This window comes from Perissodus microlepis, chromosome 8, assembly GCF_051167445.1.
Source record: "Perissodus microlepis isolate ML-2025 ecotype Zambia chromosome 8, ASM5116744v1, whole genome shotgun sequence".
In the NCBI taxonomy this organism is placed as follows: domain Eukaryota; kingdom Metazoa; phylum Chordata; class Actinopteri; order Cichliformes; family Cichlidae; genus Perissodus; species Perissodus microlepis.
In genome coordinates, this window is record NC_140468.1 from 11,850,368 (window position 1) to 11,863,302 (window position 12,935).

General features: G+C 37.8%; 1 protein-coding gene across 2 annotated transcripts in view; it reads left to right on the forward strand.

Annotated features, from left to right (window-relative positions):
- adamts14 (ADAM metallopeptidase with thrombospondin type 1 motif, 14) overlaps positions 1-12,935 on the forward strand; it is a 64,093-nt gene that overhangs the window by 48,076 nt on the left and 3,082 nt on the right. For both annotated transcript variants that reach the window (XM_084937529.1, XM_084937530.1), the window contains exons 12-21: positions 5,347-5,519; positions 5,720-5,853; positions 6,659-6,782; positions 7,046-7,126; positions 9,206-9,369; positions 9,457-9,622; positions 11,320-11,452; positions 11,642-11,849; positions 11,965-12,094; positions 12,764-12,871. In XM_084937529.1, coding sequence (XP_084793655.1) covers positions 5,347-5,519; positions 5,720-5,853; positions 6,659-6,782; positions 7,046-7,126; positions 9,206-9,369; positions 9,457-9,622; positions 11,320-11,452; positions 11,642-11,849; positions 11,965-12,094; positions 12,764-12,871 — 1,421 coding nt within the window. The remainder of the gene's footprint in view (positions 1-5,346; positions 5,520-5,719; positions 5,854-6,658; positions 6,783-7,045; positions 7,127-9,205; positions 9,370-9,456; positions 9,623-11,319; positions 11,453-11,641; positions 11,850-11,964; positions 12,095-12,763; positions 12,872-12,935) is intronic.

The following is a 12,935-nucleotide window of genomic DNA, read 5'->3' on the forward strand; positions in this document are numbered from 1 at the left end:
ACGTGGGCTGTGTTTATTTCTGCAGTGACCTCATCCAAGTTGCCCAGCAAGCATACTAAAGGGGAGGCTGGAATGTTACATTTCAGACACTTTGATAAGTCTTCACATATCTCACGCCAAAATTTCTGAACTGGTGGACAGAACCAAAGAGCGTGGATGTAATTGTCCGGTGTATTTGCTGTGCAGTGTGAGCAGTTGTTGGAAGGCGTATAGCCCATCTTGAACATCCTATGACCAGTATAGTGCACTCTGTGTAATATTTTGTATTGTATTAATTGCAAACTGGGATTTCTGATCCATTGAAAGGTTTTTAAGCATATCTGAGACCAAAGGTTTGGGTCTAAGTTGATTGATAAATCTGCTTCCCATTTTGCAATAGGAAGGGATATTGATTCATCTATTTTAGAAAGTGTTCTGTATATTTTAGACAATAATTTGGGGGGTTTTAGACTAAGAAATTGTACCACACTTGGTGGTGTTTGTAATTCAGCTTCACTGGGATTAAATTTCTTTTTTACTATGGATTTAATTTGTTGATATTCCAAAAATCGTTTCTTGTTGATCCCATATTGTATAACTAGTCTGTCAAACGAAATAAAGTCTGTTCCTTCCAATATATGTTCCAAGTATTTAATTCCTTTGCAACTCCAATCTGAAAAGTTTATCATATTATTGTTTTGTAATATGTCCGGGTTGTTCCAGATAGGTGTACGTTTGCATGGGATTAATGAAGACTCTGTCATTTTTAGAAACTCCCACCATGCTGTCAGAGAAGAGCTAATATTGATGCTTTTAAAGCATTCATGTCGTTTGATGTTTGAGCTGGTAAATGGTAGGTCTGAAATTTCTAGGTTATTACATAGTGCCTGTTCTACATCTATCCAAGGTTCATCTAAGAAGGTGTGTTTAAACCATCTAGAGATGAACTGAAGCCTGTTGGCTAAAAAATAGTGATTAAAGTTAGGCAGATCTAATCCTCCTTTATCCTTGGTCCTTTGTAGTGTTTTTAAGCTGATACGTGGGGGTTTATCTTTCCAAAGGAATTTAGAAATGTACGAGTCTAGAGATCTGAACCAATCTTGTGATGGCTTATTTGGGATCATTGAAAATAAATAGTTTATTTTTGGCAAGATCATCATTTTTATAGCGGCGACCCTTCCCATGAGTGATATGGGTAAAGATTTCCATCTAGCCAGGTCGCCTTCTACTGTCTTTAAAAGTGGGATGTGGTTTAATTTAGTTAATTCTGAAAGTTTAGGAGAGACATTGATACCTAAATATTTTATATTTCCACATTGCAGTGGGGAAGGAGAAGAATTATGGAAGGAGCAATTAATCGGAAGAACTGTTGATTTCGACCAGTTAATTGAATAATCTGAGACACTTGAGAAGGAATTTATCAATGCAATTACCCCAGAGATATTGGTTTGTGAGTTTTGGAGAAAAAGTAACACATCATCTGCATAAAGGCTGATTTTATGTTCTATATTCTTACATTTTATGCCCTTAATTGTTGTAGCCTGTCTAATTGCTGCTGCTAATGGCTCAATAAAAATTGCAAACAGTGAAGGGGAGAGTGGGCATCCCTGTCTGGTGCCCCTCAGAAGAGAGAAGCGGGAGGATGTTTGGTCATTTGTTCTGACACAAGCTGTTGGGGAGTTATATAATATTTTTAACCAGTTTATGAAACAGGGTCCAAAACCAAATTTATGTAAAGTTGCAAATAGAAATTTCCAGTTAACTCTGTCAAATGCTTTTTCTGCATCTAAAGAAAATATTATGGTTTCAGTGTTTTTACTGCATGAGTAGTCTATTAAATTAAGTAATCTACGTGTATTTGTTGATGAGTGCCTACCTTTTATAAAACCAGTTTGGTCAGGATGAATTAAAAGGGGGGTTATTTTCTCTAATCTCTTTGAGAGAGCTTTGCAGATTATTTTAAGGTCTACATTAATAAGGGATATTGGACGATAGCTTGAGGGATATACAGGGTCTTTGCCTGGTTTTTGTAAGAGACTGATATTTGCAGAGTTCATATTTGGTGGTAGTCTACCATTTTCTTTGATTTCCTGCAACATCCTGTGAAAAACTGGTGCCAGAATTGTCCAGAATTCTTTGTAAAAATCTGTTGGAAAACCATCTGGACCTTATTATTGGGCATACTTATCAGAGCTTCCTGGAGTTCACCTGGCGTCAGTGGCGAATCCAGTGCTATTGCTTGGGTGTCTAATAATTTTGGAAGAGTTATGTTGTCGAGAAATTGATCAATTTCGTTTTTAGATGGGTTTATTTGTGGTGTATATAAAGTTTCATAGAAATCCCTAAAAATGTTATTTATTTTTTTAGGATCATATATTGTATTCCCAGATAAATCTTTAACAGCACATATAGTTGTTTTTTCTTTATTGATTTTTAACTGGTTAGCAAGAAATTGTCCGGATTTGTTACCGTGTTCATAATTTTGCAGGCGAAGTCTTTGTACTAAGAATTTAGTCTTTTTATTAATAATTTCATTTAATTCTAGTTTTGTCTTGCGTATTTTGTTTAATATTTCTTGATCTTGGTGTGACACATAGGCTTTTTCTAAGGATTTGATGTTTTTCTCTAGTTCCTGAATTTTTTTGTTTTCTTCTTTCTTCTTATGTGATGAGAAAGAGATTATTTTACCTCTCATCACGGCTTTCCCTGCTTCCCAGAGGACAGATGCTGATGTTCCAGGAATGTCATTAAAGCCTAAATATAGAGTCCATTCTTTTTTTAAAGTATTTGATAAACTCTTCGTCTTTGAGCAGTGATGTATTAAATCTCCAGTTTTTTCTTGGTGTAGTATTATTCATCTGTATTAGTGTTAAAGATACAGGAGCATGATCGCTGACAGCTATAGGATGAATCTCAGTGTCTGTAATGTTACTCAGCAGTGAGCTGCTGACCAGAAAATAATCCAGACGAGAGTAGGAGTGATGGACATGTGAGAAGAAAGTATATTCCTTACTATTGGGGTGAAGGGAGCGCCATGCATCGCAAAGACCAAAGTCGCTCATATACTGTTTGATTATATTTGTGGACTGCCAGTTACGCTGAGTTCCTGCTGTATTGCGCCTATCCATTTCTTCATTTAGTCCCAGGTTGAGGTCTCCCCCCAGAACAATTGTGCAGTCTAGGTGTTCGGAGAGTGTACTAAAAAAACCGTGGAAGAATAAGTATATATGTATATTTTATTTAAATGGGATCATGACTTACTGAATGAACAAAGCTTGTACGCAACATGTTATATTAAAAAAATCTAACTTTCGGTAAATCAAACTAGTGTTTGCTGAGACCATAGAGCATATCTAACATACAGTAGCAGTCACTGCCACCTTATTTCTTTTTGCAGCCAGAGCTCTTTGTCCCCAGCTGGTTATTAGAAATAATGTATTTACTCATTACCCAACAGAAACACTGATTTTTCCAGCTGAGGTTAGCTGACATAATCAGTGACTGCATTCCATTTAGGTTTTCATTTTACTGAGATCTCAGAATCAGAATCAAAATCATTATTGTCATTAAAGCAATGAAACTTTTACCAGTGAAATTCATTTGCAATTTTCTCAGTGGAGAGATTTGATCTGATCTGCAATGTGTTCTAATTTTAGATAAGTTTTAAGTGTGCAGATTCTTTTGTTGATGTTCTTTCATTAACTGTAATAAAGACACATTCCTAACCAACTTTAAGGCTAAAATCAGATGACCTGTTCACGCGTAATGCACTGTGTGTTGGCCTTTTGTGTAAATTACATAGGAACTAGTCTGGAATTTAAAATCTGGAGTTTGTGAGTAAATTAAATCATCCATGTAAACTCAAAAAGTTTACATGGATGATCCTTTTTCGAGAGCGCAACATGTGATTTGCATGATACAAAAGCAAAAGGTAAAAACTAAAGGAAACTGCAGATAATAACAAGACAGCTTCAACTTTGAAAAATTTTACTTTCTTTTTTTCTAATACTCAGCTGGTAGAAAAGTTTCACTCAGTGCTTTAATCAGAGCTTGTAAACGTCAGTAAAGCAGATTGATTTCTTGCATGAACTGCACAACAACATACCGTGACAAATAGTATGTAGGCCATAATGTAGTCTGCTGATATATGGGATTGATTAGCACAGCAGACAGTTTGATTTTCCATTGCAGGAAAGGCACTGGTGTAAATCGTGACATTATTTACAGCATGATGTTTCAGTTAGAGATTTCTGACATTGTTGTCCCCTTAGATATAGTTCTGGCTCATTGGGGCTCATTGAATGAATTGGAGGTGTTCTTACAGGTGTTCTGACATCAGTAACTCAAACCTCTGGCAAATTAAACTTTTATAATAAAAGACAATAACTGTACAAATAGCACTGAAGTGTTAATGGTTAGTTGTATGCAAACATCTGGATACCCTTGAGAAAATAATATCTTGTTAACTTAAGATGTGAAAATCTGTCTTTCATCAAAAGTCAGTGCACTATTACTTATTATGTTTAGATGAAATAAAAATAAATTAACTTTGTGGACCTGGCTGAGGATTTGTAAGTAAATCCCACTGATGTGCGACAGCCAATTGCACTGGAAACTGGAAAGTTTCCTGCAGTCCTTCCAGGAACTCAAACAGAAAAGTGATTTTTAGCATGTTGTGTGTTCAGAACAACATGGTACAGCATCATTGGCTTCTTATTGTGTTTTTTTGAGCAGTTCCTGAGCAATTTGTGGTGGGGTGTGCATGCTATAGGAAGCTATATGAATTATTATTATAACATTTTGTAGTTGTGTGCTGTGATATCAGCGACAGAGCATGTTATGCTAAGTATTCACCTTTTGGGTTCCTAAACTTTTGTGCCTGGAACATTTTTACATTTTTTTTAAATGTTTTAAAGATTTCAACACGTTTCTTTTTAATGTTTCTTGGCTAAAGTGATTTTATTTGTATTGTTTGACTTGAAAAAAACAAACAAAAGCAAAGTGTCTATTCTAGGTCAAACATTTGCATACAGCTTTGGTGTATTACAATTTCAATTACAGAATTCAAACATATTCTTTAGGCTTTTTTAAATATCCATATTCTTTTTTAAAGCTAGGAGGATGGATCAGGTTTCAAATATTTAATAGTAATACACTTACAACTGATTTTAGCCTAAGGAGCTTGGAAAGAAAAGCGTCTGGAATTCTTTAAGTTGCTTGAAGATGTTTCCTCTCATATAAGAAGCTTCTTCAGTTACAGACTAATTTTAGTCTTGTTCAATTACAGCCCAAAAAATGACATTTGAATCTTTGGGAACATTATGAAGGAAGTTTGCTCAACAGCATCATGTTTTTGTCCTTGATCAGACCTGCCTACGGTGGTAGAGATTGCCCCGGGTCTGCGTTTGACTACCAGATGTGCAACACTGAGGAGTGTGCAGGCCCTTACGAGGACTTCCGTGCTCAGCAGTGCGTCCAGAGAAGCAACAAATACCATAAAAACATCAAGCACACCTGGCTGCCTTATGAGCACCCAGATGGTAAGAGCTGGCTCTCCGCTTCATTGGGCAGCTTGAAAGTTTTCTGCACAGCAGCAAGAGGACAGATGGTAGTTGCATTAGCAGCTTTTCACAGGAACATTAAGAGTCATGGAGGTGTTATCAGACTGTCAGAGCTTGCGGATGTCTTTATCACATTTGATAATCAGGGTGTGTATGAATGTGTTTTCATGTGCTTTCAGAGGCCCGTAAATGTGAGCTGAGCTGTCAGTCAAAGGAAACGGGAGAGGTGGTATCTATGAACCAGGTGATGCATGATGGAACAAGATGCAGCTACTTAGACCCATTCAGTGTTTGCGCTCGAGGAGAGTGCCTGGTAAGCGTTTGCTCACAAACATAAACTTTGACATATTTAAGACATAATGAGATAATCAGGCACGTCCTGTGGTTTTTACTACAACACACAAAAAAGTCAGTGACCTTAAGTCTTCAGACTTTGCATTTATATCATTTTGCACTGGGAAGGTCGGTCATCCAAGATACAATTAGCAGTAAGCTGTTTACATTTTAAATTAAATGGAATAGATTTTGTCTTAGGGTTTGAAATTCATAATTGGCAATGTTTTGAGAGTATTTTGCCTTTTTTAACAATAGTTTCTAAAGTACACTATCAATTTTAAAATAAAGAAATTAAAAGCTATATATAAGAGGAATTTTATTCTTTTTTCACACCTCAAAATAAATCCTATGTTTTATTAATGCACTATCTATGCATTGCTTTACACCAGAGGTCACACTGCTGTGACCTTTAGTAGATTCTATTTTAATGATGGCAATGTTGTTTAAAATTATATATAGATATTTAATTACTGAAGTGTAAGTGAATTGAATAGAATACATCACCTTTTGCCCCTTGACATGGTTTTTATTTTGTCTCCATTTTCACTTTAGGCCCAGTGTGGCAGCGTTGTAGAGAAGACAATCAGTGTTTTGGTTACTCTTTTGTTATGTCTAGACATGTTTCCAATATGCAGTATATTTTACAAGGCACCGTCCAAATCAGACATGTGCTTTGTCCTTCCATGGCATCATTCTCCCAGCAAAACAATCTGCGTCTCTGTAAAAGTCAGTCACAGTGTTCCACTGATGTGATTGACTGGCTGTGCCTTTTCTCCTTACAGCATGTAGGCTGTGACAAGGAAGTTGGGTCTTACAAGCAAGAGGATAAATGTGGAGTTTGTGAAGGAGACAACTCTCACTGCCGCACTGTGAAGCTGACACTCACCAAGACCCCTAAAAAGAACGGTAACTATCAACTGCAGGGGCAGGACAGTGGTGAAATGGATGTTAAACCCTTAGCTAAGAACAAATTTAATGACTAGTTCTTCTATATTTTAGCCACAGTCTACCTATGTACCAGCCTTTATCATCAATCAAAACCCTGTCTTATTATCTTGATTTAGAAATAATTGGCTTCTTTAGAGCCCCCCCCCCCCCCCCCCCCCCCCCCAAATACAACTTGTTTAAAGCGCCAGGCTAAACTGTGCTCTTTCTTTTTGCCTTGTTAGGAATGCTGAAAATGTTTGACATCCCAATAGGGGCCCGCCACATAGTCATTGAGGAGAACGAGACCTCCCCTCATATAATTGGTGAGTGCGTCCCACATTTTTTTCATGTGTGGAAACATCTGATGCTTTTGACTGAAAATAATAGGGCTGGTTTGTGAACAGAATTAGAAGTCAAGGGGTTTGTAAACCAGATTGCAACATATTTTCTCAATAAGAAAGACATTTCAGAGTCAGCTCACAGAAAGTATCTGAGGTTTCTTTAATGGAAGTAAAATTTACAGAATAGTGATTAAGTGAATAAGGGGGGAATTATTAGGAATAATATGACCTAATAGCATCTTATAGAAACTTTATAGGGACTTTATAGGTTTTGCAGACAACTTCACGATCTATAGTGAGAGCGGTGTGCAGGTGGATGAGCCTAGAGAGGTGGAAGTATGTGCTGGACAAGAGTAACAATGAAACTGCAAGGAACAGATGTAGTGAAGGTGGATAAGTTTAAATACATGGGTTTAACCATACAGTGCAATGGACAGTACACAAGAGGTGGAAAAAAGAGCGTAGGGTGGGTGGACTGGGTGGAAATGAGTGTCAGGCGTGATGTGTGAGAATAGGAGAATTTCCACTGGGAGTGACTTGGAGAGATGGGATTAGAAATAAGTGCACCAAAGGAACAGCTCAGGTTGAGTGGTTGGAGGTGAAGTTAAAGAGGCAAGGCTGAGATGGTATGGACATGTGCAGAGGAAGGGTGTGAATATATGGAGCTGTCACACAGGAGTAAAAGAGCAAAGAGCACAAAGAAGATTCATGGATGCAGTAAAAGAAGATATGCAACGTGCTGATGTGTCAGAAGAGAATGCTACGATGAGATGGAGGAAGATGATCTGGCGTAGCGACCCTTAAAAGAAGAAGGACTTTATTTTTGTTTGTGCAAGTTTAATAACACTTATGCATCAAGAACTACAAAATGTTATAATAATAATTCATATAGCTTCCTATAGCATGCACACCCCACCACAAATTGCTCAGGAACTGCTCAGAAAACACAATAAGAAGCCAATGATGCTGTACCAGCCTCAGACTCTTTGGATTCTCTGTCTAGTCAAGCATCTGCTTCCAACTTCCTGGTACCAGACACAACAGGACACCCCATAGTTCATGTGCTGGTGATCTTGTGACTCAGATATGTTTTGGTGGCACAAGCGTAATGAGAGCATAGTTAGGGAGTTGGTTTTACTGTTGTTTCCCCATTTGTAAATATCCTGCTTCTGTTTTGCCCTCTGCTTCTGTAGCCTACCACATGAAATAGCATGTTTATCCATTTTTAGGGACTATGTTTAGTGAACCTCAGGAGGAGTTTGAGGTTCTCTTTAAAGTTTTTTTTTTTTTACATTTTTATAAACAATGTTTTGACATTGACTGCCTTAGAGATTAAAGATCTTGACTCCACATTTTTGAAAGAGCAAACTTCAAACTTTGAAGAGCAAATTTTGGAGTTTTAAAAGCCCATTTGATGTTTCGAAATGTACATTTTAAAATTAAATATGACATTAAAGAGAATGGCAGGAGACTCAGCTCTACTGACATTAATATATGTTAAGAGGAGGATCAGACACTACATTATAGATAAACTTTGGCAGGAAAAAGTGTATTTCTTATAGTGAAATATAAAGTGCAATTAGCACATCTGACAGGTCACATCGTAGGTGCAACTCCAGTGATGTGAAAACAGCAGATGGTTTTTTTATGCCTTACTTCAAAGCGAATGACTTTCAGATTGCTTGCGTGCAGTTTACAGTGTGAAGCTGTATGTGAAAAAGGAGGACACTCTGAAATGTCTTCAGTTATGGAGACAAAATAACAGAGTGATCATTTTTTTTATCCTAGTATGAGCCTTGGGGTGACTGATGAGTCAGGTTCAAACAGCTTTCAGCCAAGCCAACCATCTTCCTTTTTGGGCCACTCGTCTCTCCTCTGACAAAACAAAACACAAGTTGGAAGAACTGGTGTCAGAAAGCCACAATGGCATATTGACACATTCTCTGCTTAGAGCAAACTTTCTGTGGTGGGAATGGGTTAATCCCAACTTTGAATTTGTACATCCCTTCCCTTGGACTTCCCTCTGCCTCCATAAAATATCTGTTTCTTCATTACTGACAGCTGTGAAGAATCAAGTAACTGGAAACTTCATACTGAATGAAAAAAGTGAAGATGCCAAATCAAAGACCTTCATTGAAAATGGTTTACAGTGGGAGTATTCCATTGAGGGTGAGAGGGAGACATTGAAAACAACTGGCCCTCTGCATGAAGGGATCATAGTCCTGGTGAGTGTATCAAGTAAATTTTCCGAGCTTCAGTTTGTCCTTCCAAATTTCTGTTTATTCTAATAATGTTTGTTCACTTTGCTGCAGATCATTCCTCAGGAAGAAGATGCAAAAGTTAGCTTAACATATAAGTACATCATACATGAGGACCTGCTACCACTTATTACCAACAATAATGTTCTTCTCGCCGAATTGGACACATATGAGTGGGCACTGAAAAGCTGGTCTCAGTGCTCCAAACCCTGTGGGGGAGGTCAGTGAATGTACTGAAGCTGCGGGTTTTTTGTGTAGGCTCAAACAAAAGTAAAGATAAATCTGGGCAACTACAGAAATTAATGAGTTAAAGAAATAAAACAACTCACAACAGTTCAAGGTTTTAATAGCTTACTATATACCATAATTATATAACAATAATAAACCCGTTCCACCTGAGTTTTATTTCTTATATTTTTGCATTTAATTTGCTTCTGATGTTCCAACTTAAAACATACAATTGTGAATGAATTAATTATGAATTATGAATATCTATTTTTGGGGGGAGACATGAAAAAATAACAGAAATATAAGGCCAAGCATTTATTGTCTCTGCAGACGATTAGTTCAGTCTTTGGCCTTTGAGACCACTTTGATTGAAGTTGATTGAAGTCTTCGTTTCTTCAGCTGCTTTTCTTTCTTAGGGAACAAAGCTGGATGCATTGATTTTCTCGTGCTGTGATCTCTTTTGGTCTGCCTGACCTTTGCTTTGGATAAAGTGATCCAGTTTCTTCAAAGTGGCGTAGACTGTCATGCAGTGCTCTCTTAGAAAACTTTGCATCACGCCTAGATTTGACTGTGAGAAAGCCCCACCTTACTTAGATTGAGACTTTAGTTTCTGAAGCTTTTACTTAGCTCTGATTTCATGTTTCCTCCCACCAAAATGTCTCTTAATAAGCAGGTTTTTAAGCTTAAAACTTGATATTTCTAAAAAGCAAACTGCTGCTAGAGGGTTTACTTTTGATGCACTGATCAAACACGCCTAAGTGTTATCTAAATGCACTGATGGGATGATATAGTTACCAACAAAGAGTCCAGAATCATTCAACTTCGCTTCAAATTTTTTAAATATTTTTTGCTTTGACAGATTTTCTGTGTAGTCTCAGACATTTCGACCCTACTATTTATTTGTGTTTTTGTCTCTGTGCATCCATACAGGCAATTTTAAATCAAGCGATCAAGATGTGATTGAAGTGGAGATATTCAGCTTTAATTCAATAATAACTGTTTATTATTACCACCAGTTTTATACACAGTCCCCTATTTTCACAGGCTCTAAGCTAATTGTACAACGGACTGATAAGAAGCGTCATGGCCAGATGAAGCCTGTTTCCGTGTTCTGGATCTGGAGTTGATTCTGAGTGTTGAACTTGTTGAACTTCAGTAGCTGCTGAAACTCTTAATATGAGGTCCAAAGAGACATTGATGCAAGTAAAGGAGGTCATCATTAGATTGGAAAACTAAAATGAACCCGTCAGACAGAGAGCAAAAACTTTACGATTGTCTAAATCGAGACTCTAGTCTTTACAAGAATGAATGCACTAGCCAGCTCAGCATCACCAAAAGGCTTGAAAGACTGCAGAAAACAACAAAAGTGCATGATTGCAGAATTATTTCTCTGCAGGAGAAGAACTAAGAGCACCTTACCTACCTTAAGGAGGTATGCATATCATTGTGAAAGACTACAATCAAGAAATCAATGCAGACGGTTTACAACAAGCTGCAAACTACTGGCTACACATTTAAGAACAAGAACGTCAAATTAGATTTTTTACAAGTTTCTTTGTCCAATTACTTGTGAATCTCTGAAAATTTGGGACTCTATATAAAATTATTGTTTACAAAGTTATGGAGGTCACATGGTATATGATCTATAGTCTTGCTGGTACATTCCTTATGTAATTTTATATCCATTAGGCATACAGTACACCAAATATGGATGCAGGAGGAAGAGTGACAGCCGTTTGGTGCATCGTAACTTTTGTGAGACCAGCAAAAAGCCCAAACCCATCCGAAAACGCTGCAACACCCAAGACTGCAGCCAGCCCACGTGAGTGACTTTAAACTACAGCACTGCAGCTCTATCAGCATTAGCACTTTTAAAATTGCTTTCATACCGTATGTCCACTCTGACATGACTTTTACCATTTTAGTGAGGATGTAAAAACTAGTGTAGAAAGGTTATTTAATTGTGGAATGAGAGGGATAGTTTTATTCAAACACAATGCTCTCTTGATAGGTGGGTGGTAGAAGAGTGGAGTCCTTGCAGTAAGACCTGTGGAAAACTCGGGTACCAAACCAGGGTGGTGCAGTGCATGCAGGCGCTTCACAATGGTACCAACAAAGTGGTCCACAGCAAACACTGCACTGATGAACGTCCAGAGATAAGGAGAGCCTGCAACCATACTGTATGTCCTGCCCAGTGGAGGACAGGAGCATGGTCTCAGGTGAGACAGGATATTCTTCTTCTTCTTCTTCTTCTTCTTCTCAGTGTTCTTGATGAAAGCTGATGAAAATAAAACATATTTGTGTGTGTGTTTGTGTGCGTTGGGTGTGTCGCAGTGCTCAGTGACCTGTGGCGAAGGCATTCAGCAGAGGCAGGTGGTATGCAAGACCAGTGACAACACCATTGGAGAATGCGAGGGCGAGAAACCGGAAACAATCCTCATTTGCAAATTGGGACCATGTTCAGGTGAGATGCACATGCATGTACGTGCTAATAGAGGAGAGATTTGGCCACCTTGCTACTAGTCTCACATACACCATTAAAAGGACACTGCTTCTGCTTCTGACTTGTGACAAGTAAATGCATTATGAGTCTTGCATATGTTATCATAATCCTTGCAGTAGATTTTAGAGAAGTGTAGTGTAACACAAGATTTGCCTCGTGAACATGAGCAGAAATCTTCCAAAAACAACTTTGTCTCACTAATGGTAACAAGATTGCTGCATAAGACCCTTGAGACCCACATAGGCAAACACTTTTTTTCAGGACTGAATACATTTTCTGTTAATGCTCTTTGTATTAAATATCCTGTGCACACAAAGACACTTCTTTAAGACCTTAAATATTTCTGCACCAGTGCCCTTCCTCAGCCTTTCTCATTTTGCTTCCTCTTCAAAGAGCTGAGTGCCTCCAGTTCTTTCAGTTCTTTTCTTTTTCCTTGCATTGGTAGTAAGTGGAAAATTATGTGCTTTGAAAATACACAAAGAAACACAAAGAATTCCAGTTTGCGCTCCGTGTCCTGTGAACAACAAAGTTCTGTTTTCCTGTAAAAGAAACAGATTCCCAGAAGCTTTTTCTGTCATGGCATCTTTTTAACCCCAGTTTTGTTTTGTTTTTTGCTGTTACACTCTTCAGGACATCCAGGGTCTTCTCTCGACGAACAAACAATGGAAAACTCTACAATAAAAGACGAAGCTGTCTATCTAAGAGTTCCAGAAAACCCTGTCCAAAAAATCTCTTCAAGTAAGTTACAATGCAATTTTTTTCTGAAATCAATATAAACAGAGTAGAAGTAGAAATGTTCATT